Source organism: Corella eumyota, chromosome 4 (genome assembly GCF_963082875.1).
Source record: "Corella eumyota chromosome 4, kaCorEumy4.1, whole genome shotgun sequence".
In the NCBI taxonomy this organism is placed as follows: Eukaryota; Metazoa; Chordata; class Ascidiacea; order Phlebobranchia; family Corellidae; genus Corella; species Corella eumyota.
In genome coordinates, this window is record NC_137493.1 from 14,992,460 (window position 1) to 15,004,385 (window position 11,926).

Sequence of the window (11,926 nt, forward strand, 5' to 3'; positions counted from 1 at the left end):
TTAATTTTTAGTAAAAACCGATTAAACATAGAATGTATAAGTAGTTAGGGTGATTTTATTCTTTATATATTGATAATAATAAAAATATATACTAAATACAAATATAGTGCATTTTTAATAAACAGTTGTTAATAATAATAATAATAAAAACGTGCAGTTGAATTTTTAGAAGTTAGATATCAATTTGTAAGTTTTATAAAAAAAGGAACAAGTAAGAAAAAGGAGATAGACAAATTTAAGAAAATAAAAATTGAAGTAAAATCGATATACCAGAGCTATGCGGTGATATACAAAGAATATACTGAGTATAATAAATTGCACATAAGCATGCAAATACATGCTAAAATCTCGGTCTTTAAGTTAACCAAATTTGCATTATTCTATTCCAAGATAAGACAGCATTTGAAGAAGATTTTTCTGACAAAATTGGTTGTAATTTCGCAACGCTGTGTCGAGAAGGAAGTAGGTACTTTTCACGTATAAAGTGGGTGCTGTTGTAGGCTTGTAAATGAGTGTTCGCTAGTTTGTTTGAGCAGTCGTAAATCTTAAATTTTACAAGAACATTTCAACAGCAGTTTTGTTGTTATATAGATACAAAAGATTGTAAATTTTTAACAGGCAACATTTAAAACCTAAACTGAACTTAATAAATCTATAGGTTAACTATCTACTCATGTACTTTTTGCAACTTTTTACGATATCTCTCATAAATCTGAAAAACTAACAAACAACTTAACTTGTAAGAAAAATATTTTAAATGACTTGTATCAAAAAGAAAATAAAATCCTAAATTTTTTTCTTACTTGTTTGTGATTGTCAGCCATGCAGTTTTTAATAACTTTCGAAATAAAATATTGACTCTGCTGTGGAGATGAATCTAGCAAAAAAATTTTAAATGAGCCAGTGTAAAAATTAATTTAAATACTCTAACATAATAAGACTTACGATAATTTCCATTAAATATGTCTGAATTTCTAATAGCCTGCAAAGTACATATAGCTATTGATAACGCTGAAGCAGATCGAACAGATGGTGTAAACGGTAAGTATTGCTCATCTAATAAAGCTAACTCGATTAAATATCTCGCCAAGTCTCTACATTCTCTGTCGATATTAGATTTCTAAATATATTAAAGTTTAAAAGAGGTGTATAAATCAGAAGAAATATTAAATTATTTTTTTTAAGTTAAATGTTTTTTGTCAAAGAATTTCTCACGTCGTAAAAAATATCAAGAAATTGGTAAGCGGTTGTAATTGCAAAAGAGCAATTGAAAACTCGCATCATTAATTTTTCCATCATTAAAACCTCAGATCTTGTGTAAGTGTCGTCAGTTACATAAGCAAATTCATCGGAATCTGGAGGGTAAATTTCTTCAAATTTTGCTGCGACGAACATTGCTGTGGTTCCTAAATTTTATAAGTTTTCTTATCTTTTTTTGTCCCAACCCTCTTTAGTAACATAAAAAAAGATTAATCAAATTCTGTAGTAAGAACCTCTTTTGCTGAATAACATTTTATTACAGCGACCAGCAAATTAATATCTTAAAAATTTAAACATATATTCTTCTTTGTTTGTTTTAATAAACTGAAACTATTAGAATTAAATTGTCCAGAGTTGGATTGTCCTCTATTTAAATTGACCGGTCATCGTTCATAATATAATACACTACATGAGGTCACGGGTTCAATCCCCACTGCTCTCATGCTGTAGCGTCTTTAAATAAGAGGTATAAATTCCTGCTGAGATATCCCATACTGTCGCAGGCAACTCAAGACTAGGTCGGGATAACAGTTAGTACTCTATGTTTAAGTCGCGCATTCAACCTACCCACATCAAAGATAAATTTATACACAAAAAATACTTTTATACTAAAAAATTATATATTTAAATACAGCAAAATTACCTAACAGTTGTAATCTTGAACTTGTCACAAACATTACTGATAAAAACCTGTCTACATATCCACAAGCAAGATGTAGGGTCTCATTTTGAAGCTTGTATTCATCTTGTACCTCCACTAACCAATCAATTAACTTGACTCTCATTTGGGCTGTGATTTCTGTCTGGCGCCGTAAATAGTCTTTAGACGGACTGTACTTTATTTCTGTTTCTTTCATGTATTGAAGCATAGATTCAACATATTCGTCTAAAATTTCAGTTTGGTAATTCTTTGGCATGGAGCACTTAATAAGGACATCGATATCATGGCTTTGAACTTGATTTTGGGATAAGTCTGTTTCCGAATCCATGTGTACTGAATTATTTGAATTACAGTGGAAGATAATATTGTGCTCATTTTTTTCCAATAGTCTGCTTTGGATATTTGCATTAGTTCCTAGTAAAGTTTTTAAAGGTAACAGGGGATTTTGTATAATCTGGTCATGCAGTAATAACTGCTTATAATTATCACAATTTTCCTTATTTGCATTTTGAATCTTTTTCTCGTTTAGGTTTTGAGGGCCATGGTATGCATAGCAACAGATAGGCTTCGCAACTTCCGAATATAAGTTGTTTTCGATGTCAAGTTTTTGAGTTTTGCGAATAGATAACCATTTATGATCCGTTTTTGCCGCTCTACTTGGTTGAACTCTGGGCTTATTGAGATCAAGAGAAGCTAATGGCTTTCTTTCAACTAGCATGTCGATTACAAATGTTCTTTGACAAGAAAGGCTAGGGCTGTTTGGCAACTTGACTTTGATAATTTTTTTTTTGCTTTTTAAAAATCTGCTATAAGGAAACAACATTTATATAAATACTGCTTTAACAACGCATCTAAGTCTAGTTAAATTTAGTATTGGCTAAAGGCAAAAAAGTAATCTTCGTTTACATGATATTTCAGTTAATGGCTTCGTTAAATCTTACCACTTATATTTATAAATTTACAAACTACCCAAACAAGTTGTCCTATTCTTCGCACCATACAGTTACATATCATTTGTTTACTTTCTAGCCTAACGTTTATCCTTCTTATAACATACTTTAACTATAGTTTAAACGTTTTCATTAAAAACAATTTAAGCGTTTTCGGCAGTGTTTTAAAATTTAGCTACGCCAGCCTAACAGTTTCTTTTTCAAGTTATTTTTTAATAATTTGTTTTTCTCTGCATCAAAACAGTTGATACCCAACCGTATCCATAGTTACCCTTTCATAACTTGTTCTTATTCTAGTTTATTTATGTGATGTAAAAATAAAGGAATTATTTGTCATTAAGAACAAACAAGTAAATATATTTACAATAACATGTACAAGTAAAGAAAGCTATAGACTTGTGTCCAGGCCGTAGACTGGTTTTTAAATCCATACTAAAATTTAAAACTAATTTTTAGACTTACAACTATATATTTTGATAGTTTGTTCTTTTAAAAATACCTAAATTAAAGAATGAAATAAAGTTTCAAGTTTTATATTTAATGTGACGTTTGTTGGTAACACGGCGTGGTGTAGAAGTTGTACCACGATTCTAAATTGCGTGTTAAATTTGTGATCACGTCGTTTTTTTAGGTTTGATCAAACGGTGCTAAATTATTTCGTTTTACTTTAAATTTGATAGTGTTCTATTCGTTTAACTTCAATTTATCTCAAATTTAAACAAAATGGGTGTCGATGTTGAAACACTTCAGCCAGGTGATGGGGTAAGTTTCCCCAAAAAGGGTCAGAGTGTTCGGGTTCATTATACTGGCACCCTAACAAACGGGAAAAAGTTCGATTCGTCACGTGACAGGAACAAAGAATTCGAATTTAAAATTGGAATGGGTCAAGTCATCAGGGGATGGGATGAAGGGGTGATGCAGATGTCAGTTGGGCAGAGAGCCAAGTTAACATGCTCTCCGGATTACGCTTACGGAGACAGAGGGTACCCGGGTTTGATTCCCGCTAATTCTACTCTGATTTTTGACGTAGAATTAATCAGCATCAGTTAAATCAAAAAAAAAATCAAAACTGTATTATTATGGTATCAACTTTTTAACATGTTTATGTATTCAGTGAATATTTACTTTTGACATTGTGTAAAACCTATTATGTGTTTTTAAATAAGGTTCACTTTGATTTTTAATTACACTAATAACTTTAAAATTCTTTAATTTTTTCACTTTTGTAGATACAAATTATTTTATTATATTTAAATAAATCTTTACAATGTCTGGAAGACAAGGTAATTTTGTTATTTTTTATATATCTTTATCCTCAATGTGGGAAAGTCAACTTTACAACCTAAACATGGAGTAACATCAGTTACCCCAACCCAGTCTAAAGTAACCTTTGGCAGTTTGGGATATAATTGCCCGATAACTACGATGTGAATTTAGTGCTGACTCAGCAGGAGTTTCGTTTATAGTGCCTTTATCACGGGCGCTACAGCATGAGAGCATTGGGGATCAAACCCACGACCTCATATAGTGTAGCAAGTGTTTTGACTACCACACCACACTGCTGGTGTTACCAAAGTATCGACAACAAATTTTTGCAACATTTTTTTCAAAAATCCTAATCTCTTGTTATAAGACTTTTTTATTTCAGGTGGAAAAAAGAAGCCTCTAAAACAGCCCAAAAAAGCTCAAGGTTTTGAAGATGACGACGACAAAGCGTTTAAACAAAAGCAAAAAGACGAAGCTAAAAAATTAGCTGAAATGAAAGCAAAAGCTGGACAGAAGGGACCTTTATGTAAGTGATTATACATACCAACTATAGTAAAAAAATTACAACTTCTTTTATGTTCTTTTTTTAATTAAATCTACCTATTTTAAAATTACTTTTATATATATATTATTGTTTTAGCGCAAGGAGGTATAAAGAAATCTGGCAAGAAATAAATAAATATACTTTATTACTACAACAATACAAACTCTTTTGCTATACTACATAGGCTAGCTACCCTTTTTCGCTGCTGAATATTGTATAAAAGTTGTTAAACTTTATTTTAATGCAATTTTTGACATCGTCGTTTACTTTAATAAAAGTTGTATTTTATTGTTTATTTTTTTTTTGAGTAAGTATATTAAAAACAGCTCAAAATATTAAGGACTTATTAGTTTAGTTAGTACAAAAGTGAACACAGCACATTTATCTTTTTAAAAGTTGAGGTAACGAAGTATTCCATTATAATTTTTAATAAAATAACTTTATAAGTAACAACATATGTTAATAAATAGTTCCTGATAACAAAATAATTAACACAATGGTTAAATAACTACTTAAAAATATAAGACTAGTTTTTAGTACAGTACAAGTAAAAAATAAAAAGTACTGGGATTATATACAATTTTTTAAAATAAGATTGTCAAACATAATCTTAAAACCGTTATAAAAAAAGGAACAGTAAGCTTAGTAACATTTAACTAACTAATGCAATATATTTCTATATTCAATATCTACTAAATATATTAAATGCATTTTCCTATCATATAAAACTAATAAAAAAAAAAAATATAAGCTATGTCTCTAAAAAAAATTTTAAATGACATACTATTTTATATACATATATAAAAAGATTACTTTTTAAGTTAACTTTCAATTACTTTTTAAGTTAACTTTTAATTACTGCATTTTCAATGCATATTTTAAATAATATATGTTCTCTAAATATGTTTTGCAAAATACGTTAAAAAGTTATAAAAAATATTCATGCATATTACCATTTCATTAACACCGATATGAATAAACTGCTACAACAAAACTTTATAGTTACAAGTAAAAAAATAAAAATCATATATAATATATTTCTAACATCTGCTACATTTTATATTTTGGTAAAATTATTAAATATTGTGTATACATTTTTCTTAAAAAAATTTATATATATATATTATTTAGTTTTGTGTATGTGTTTGATTGTAAAGTAGTTTTAGATCGTTAGATTGTACAAATATGATTTTAAGCTATGCAATTTTTGTAAGTATTTACATATGTTTAAGTAGATTTTGTTTAACTTCTTCCACAAATTCTTCAGGCACATTTTTGTGGTCGTGAATTAGTTCATGGTAACCACCAGGAAATAGCTTTGAAAATTTAATTTTACAATTAGAGAAATGTCAATAATTTTAATTTATAATTTTAATTTTTTTAATTAAAATTCATAAATGCCAACACTATAACATATTCCTTATACAGTGAAATTTTTGTATCCCTTGTACACTTAAAATTTTTGTGGATATTAACTTTATCCGGAGGAATGTAGAAAGAATGACTTATTAGCCTTAATATAGAGTAATATTTGTTGCCTCAACAGTCTTGAGTTGCCTTTGGTAGTTTAGAGTATTATTGCTTACAGGTTTTAACTCAGCGGGAGTTAATACTGTTTATAGTGGCATATATACAAAGCGCTACAGCATGGGCCCGGCAAGAATCAAACCTATGACCTCATACGTAAAGTCGTTAGAAGATCATACCGTTTATAGCGCCATTTTTACGGGGCGCTACAGCATGAAACCGGCCGGGATCAAACCTATGACCTCATAAAGTAAACGCCAAGTGCTACAGCATGCATGGAAGTGAAGGGGATTAAACTCATGACCTTACACAGTTAAGTCAAGTTTCCTTATAACTATACCACAATACTGGTAATTTAAAAATTAATTCTAAATAATTTTCTTACCTTAATCGACTTGTCCTTGCTTTGTGCTAATCTCACTAAATCCTTTGATCCCTTTGGGTCAGTTAAACTGTCAGCATCACCGTGGATCACCACAAATGGGAAGGTTATTTGTGGCAGTATGGCAGCAAGGTCGGTACAGATTTGATTTAATTCGCGACCAGTTCGAACAGTAATAGAACCAATGTGGTTAAGTTTATCTTCCACATATGCCTTTACCTTTAAAAAAATTGACAGGTAGTGTGATTAAGCAGTCAAACACTGGGTTAGAAGCTTTAAAATTCTATGTTTACACTCTTTAAGGCCACATTATTTGCTGGCAAGAACACCCATTACCTGATTTTCATCTCTTGAAATAAAATTGGGGTCCAATTTTGCAGCTGGAAGATTTGGAAAGATGTTGGCCACCATTTTAGCGCAGAAAATCTGTTAAAAAAATAATAAATTAATTTTACGAAACAAAAAAGTGATCATGAAAAAAGAAATTTGCTTACCATGAATGGTGTGGCTTGTGCATTTTTTTCAATCATAGGAGAAGAAAGGACGGTAAATTTAAACAAGTCTGGATTCTGATGAGCTAACAGTATTGACAAAGAACCACCCTACGATATAACAAATCTGAATTTAATTTTAAAAATATCAAGTAAAATTAAGGTAACCGTTAGTGTTTAATAATATATATATATACTATGTTTAGTAATATTACAAGATAGCTAATAAAAATCATTTTAATAGGCAGTAAATTTTAATAAATCAAGAATTAATACATTCTGTTACTAAATTTATATTTTTTTAAATAAATATTTTACCATTGAATGTCCTATTAAATATATTGGAAGTTCAGGATATTTTTTCTTCATAATATCAACATGTTGAAGTAGATCACAAATAAATATTTTGTAGTCGGCAATATCGATTTTTGGTCCTTCACTTTCACCATGAGAGACTGTAAAAAAATTAAACTTTTCTGAATATTTTTAAGGTAAAGAATTACATAAATAAATTTAAAAAGGTGATTATTAAAATTATTGCATAAGCAACTAACAACCGGCAACTTTGAAGCAGCGTTTGTGTTTAACCGGCAGCGTGGTGCAGTGGTAAGACCTCTTGCTACACCACATGAGGTTGTGGGTTCAATCCCCACTGCTCTCATGCTGTAGCGCCCTTGAGTAAGGCGCTAAAAACGATATAAACTTCTGCTGAGCCAGCACTTAATCAGCAGCATAATTATTGAGCAATTATAATCTATGATAACCCAAACTGCCACAGGCAACTCGAGACTGGGTCGACACAAACAAAAATTAAACACAACAAAAAACTTGCAATATTTACCATGGTCTTGTGAAAACACCAGAAAACCAATTTCATTCAACATATTCACCATTTTTTCATATCTTCCACAGTGTTCTGCATACCCATGTACTAGAAGAATAAGAGCCCTGAAAGTAACAACAAACATTTAATTTTTAACAAGACAAAATTAAAAGTAAAAAATCACATAAAAATACATAAACTTAATTAATAATTACCAAACTTAATTTAAATTTTTTATTAAACTTTAATAATATGTTTAGAATATTAATAAAAAATTTTTAATGAAAATTATTAAATTTTTTACTTTGGGTCTTCCTTCGGTTTCCAGTATTTGCAGAAAATATATTGATTGTCCTTGTTAATAAAATGGTCAACATCTTTAAATAATTTTCCACTTGTGGTTTGTTTTTCGTTAGCTTCTAAATAAAAAAAAATATTAAATTATCATTTAGCGATATATAATTTTTCAGAAGTTAGTTAATACATTTTTTGATAATTTGAAAAAATAAATCCAATATTCAACTTACCAGGATTTTTGTTGGTTGTTTCTTGATTTTCGTTGACACTCATTTTTAGTTAATTAAGTTATTTTTTAAGGCACTAATATTCTAAAGTCTAACAAATATAAAGAGCAAATTCAATTGAATTTTATAACACCACTATCAATATTAAATTTGCCAACTGGAAAATAAATTTAACATTACAGATAATTATAAAGTTAAATTTTGAACTCTTACGAAATAATAAAAACTTGGTAAACTATGGATTTTAAATTTATATTCTTATCAAATATTCACAAAAGATATTTTAAATTAGAAAAAACTGAAAAGGGCATTTTTGGTATATATATGTTTTTAAATAGGTATAAAACTTAAAATAAAATTTTGAACTTAGCTATCTGAAAATAAACACACAGAAAAAATAAATTTTAAAAATTAAATATTATTGTTTTTTGTTAATTTTCTGCAATTCCTAATTGAGCATCTGTAGCATAAGAAAAATCAGGAACATGGACTCCATAATTTACAGCGGTTCCGCCATGATGATACAAATTCCAAAACATGTATGCCCAGACTACGGTCATCATCACATCACCGCAAAAATTCATGATCGGGTCTTCTGGGGGTAAAACCCGGTACCCCTTGCTGCCCCCGCTATTTCGAACAGATGTTTTGGTGATTTTTGACGTTACATTTAGTGAAGTCGTTTTTTTGAACGTAGAAAAATGTTGTCTTGTTAAATGAAAGGGTAACCTTAATATTACCCTGGGCAAAATCATTGCTCAGTTTGGGAGTTTACAACCCAAACAAAAAACTACAATTTACCTGCAAAATAATTTGATTATTATATCATATAAACCTGTATTTGTATATACTGTATATATATACTAAATAAATAAAAAAATAAAAACCAACAATCTGACAGTCACATACAAACTATAGTTAAAACTAAAGCCTTTTTAATTTTGGTAAAAAAAATGTTCCGTTTTTAAAAATCGACATCCTGAAATGAAATCTGACGCTAACAGTCTTTTGGTCTAATGGTTGTTAGTCTGTTTCTTAGTTTAACATTTCCTGTTTTGACCTAATTTTTATAACAGCCACGCCAAGCAATCGTATACAAAAAGTTAAAGCCTTGGGCTATTTTAAAATAGTACATAGCCGGCTTATAAAAGTTATTTCGAACTGTGATAAAAACCTTGAGTTAATTAATATCTGTCAGTTTTTATAAAAATGTATTTTTTACTTGCCGTGAGATAGCGCTGTTTCTTATTTAAAATAATTTGTGGTTGTCCCTTTTTCCTTAATCAACTTTAACGCAAATGTATTACTCGAAATCCTAAAATATTAAATCTAATTTTTTTATAATACGAGACGCTGCAAGTTAGACCTACTAATGCACATAGTTCTTTATGACAAAAAGCAATAAGGCAAACTATAGGAAATAGTATAAAATTGCATTTAAAAGCCTGCAGTCATGGTTAACTAAGCCTGAAGGAATAAAAATTTAACAAATAGGCGCTAAAACAGAAAAATTATTAGTGCAGTCATTAATGTGTTGTTAATTAAAAAATAAAAGGTTTTTAAGATAAAACAAGTATCAGTATATAAGACAGTACTGTAGCTTTTTGTGCATAAGCTAACATTTTGTTAACATTAAAGGCAATTATATTTAACTATTTCACATTTGGTGGGAATTATTTTTGTTATCGTTTCTTGATTTCATCAAAACCTATATTAACTCCTATTTTGCTATGTCTTTTAATCTTAAACTTGTTTTTAAAATCTGTGGTTTGCCTTTGACATGTGATTTTATTCTTTGTTATTCTTTTTAAAAACAGTTATCTTATGCCTTCCAACAAGCAGTTGTATTTTTGGATTTTGGGATTTTAATTTTTTTGCTTATCCTTAATAAAACTGGAACTTTATTTTTGTAAGAAATTGCCGTATAATATAATTATGCAGTAAATTCACCTGCGTGGTTAATTTAAGAAATCCTAACCAGCAGCCGAGTAATCACAACAATTAACTGTCTTTAACTTTATTCAAAAACCTTCCCATTGGGTCGACGAAGACTGCTACAGTATTATAACTTTAAGTTCACGTTTTGTCTTTTTGACTAACAATAATGCATGATTTATAAATTTGATCAATTCCAATTTCGTTTTCTTCAATGTTTTCAACATTCCAACTTGATTATATCCCATTAACTAATTCCTTCATTATATCATGCTTTCGCGGTTCAAATTTTATTCCAGTTTGTGCAACGTGTTTTTTAATAGAATTAATATATTTTTCATACCCATCATATGATTGCATCATTCCAGTTAGATCAAGCAGAGAGCCTTTAATTTTTAAGTCAACTGAACGATCAGTTATTTTATTTTGTCCAGGTAGGTTTAAGTAAATGTCATCGTACTTTTGATCCATTAAATGATGCACAAACTTAGGATGATTATAGCACTTGTCGATAAAATCATCAAGTAAAACCCGGGCATCCTTAGACATTTTATCTTTCTGTTTTTCTGAAAACTTTGTGCAGGTTTCGGGGTAAAATAAAAGAGGTAGAAAATAGCAAATTATAGCTACGTGACCGCCTGGTTTTAAAACACGCCAGGTTTCGGAAACAAATTTATTATAATCAAGCCAGTGTGCGGCTACTGAACAAGATAATAAGTCAACACTATTGCTTTGAAAAGGTAAATTTTCACCAGAAGCAACTCTAAAAGTATATTCTTTACCCAGATGTTGTTTTTTTGCCATTTTTATTTGCTGTTCGCTAATATCTATTCCAAAAACTTTGTCAAAGTAAGGTGCCAGTAAATCTGTGGCCTGACCGCTACCACAGCCCACATCGAGTAATGTCCCCCATTTTTTAACGTTACTACTGTTGTTCTTTTTCATATGCAATGTAATAATCTCAGCAATTTCTGGCACCAGCTTAGGACGGTATTGAATATATTTTGAGACAATTTTTCTTGATTCGTAGAATCGAAGCATTTTAAAAATTTAAATGACCTATAGCTCTAACTAATTTTAATTAAGAAAATCGAGTCTTACATTACACATTAAATTAAAATTATACACTAGAAATTATACACGCACTACTGAATTGTTAAGGCCGGTTTGCACAAGACGCGGAGCGCGCAAAGCCAAATTCGAGAATTCGCTTTACGCGTGATTGCGATTTAACATATATCGTATTACCAGTCATTTTTCATTTTTTGAAAAAGCTGCCAGTTTATAATTATATAAATACCACGTATATGGTTTACGAACTTACAATTAATACCGACAAATAACGCATGTAATATATTTTCAAAATAGCTTGAGGCGTGGTCTTCGTTACCTTTTGCGTTTTTTCAAGTTGAAATTTTAACCTATACTAGCTAAAAATTTAATTTGATTATCAGTGCTGCCAAATTATTGACCTCTACTTATCTTATTTTAAATAAACCCGCTAGTAAGATTCTTCTTCGATGGAATATATTGTTATAATGACATAAACAATGTTGAATTGAA

At 29.6% G+C, this 11,926-nt stretch overlaps 5 protein-coding genes across 5 annotated transcripts; 2 read left to right on the top strand and 3 right to left on the bottom strand.

Annotated features, from left to right (window-relative positions):
* Positions 1-355: 355 nt before the first annotated feature.
* Positions 356-2,639, bottom strand: LOC145750931 (cyclin-A2-like). Its single transcript, XM_082567001.1, has 5 exons — positions 1,904-2,639; positions 1,216-1,406; positions 946-1,120; positions 804-877; positions 356-544 (listed from the first exon to the last, which is right to left on the bottom strand). The coding sequence occupies exons 1-5, from the start codon at positions 2,637-2,639 to the stop codon at positions 356-358; spliced, it is 1,365 nt and encodes a 454-aa protein (XP_082423127.1).
* An 846-nt stretch (positions 2,640-3,485) lies between these two features.
* LOC145751417 (peptidyl-prolyl cis-trans isomerase Fkbp12-like) lies at positions 3,486-4,099 on the top strand. The gene has a single exon (XM_082567553.1). It carries the CDS (start codon positions 3,595-3,597, stop codon positions 3,919-3,921), a length of 327 nt encoding a protein of 108 aa, XP_082423679.1. The 5' UTR covers positions 3,486-3,594; the 3' UTR covers positions 3,922-4,099.
* On the top strand, positions 3,998-4,974 carry LOC145751418 (translation machinery-associated protein 7-like). Its single transcript, XM_082567554.1, has 3 exons — positions 3,998-4,154; positions 4,520-4,663; positions 4,778-4,974. The coding sequence occupies exons 1-3, from the start codon at positions 4,139-4,141 to the stop codon at positions 4,810-4,812; spliced, it is 195 nt and encodes a 64-aa protein (XP_082423680.1). The 5' UTR covers positions 3,998-4,138; the 3' UTR covers positions 4,813-4,974.
* A 668-nt stretch (positions 4,975-5,642) lies between these two features.
* LOC145751415 (monoglyceride lipase-like) lies at positions 5,643-8,846 on the bottom strand. Its single transcript, XM_082567552.1, has 8 exons — positions 8,432-8,846; positions 8,209-8,323; positions 7,923-8,029; positions 7,400-7,536; positions 7,085-7,192; positions 6,927-7,016; positions 6,594-6,809; positions 5,643-5,997 (listed from the first exon to the last, which is right to left on the bottom strand). Exons 1-8 carry the CDS (start codon positions 8,472-8,474, stop codon positions 5,899-5,901), a joined length of 915 nt encoding a protein of 304 aa, XP_082423678.1. The 5' UTR covers positions 8,475-8,846; the 3' UTR covers positions 5,643-5,898.
* Positions 8,847-10,600: 1,754 nt separating this feature from the next.
* On the bottom strand, positions 10,601-11,404 carry LOC145750932 (putative methyltransferase DDB_G0268948). The gene has a single exon (XM_082567002.1). It carries the CDS (start codon positions 11,402-11,404, stop codon positions 10,601-10,603), a length of 804 nt encoding a protein of 267 aa, XP_082423128.1.
* Positions 11,405-11,926: the final 522 nt, after the last annotated feature.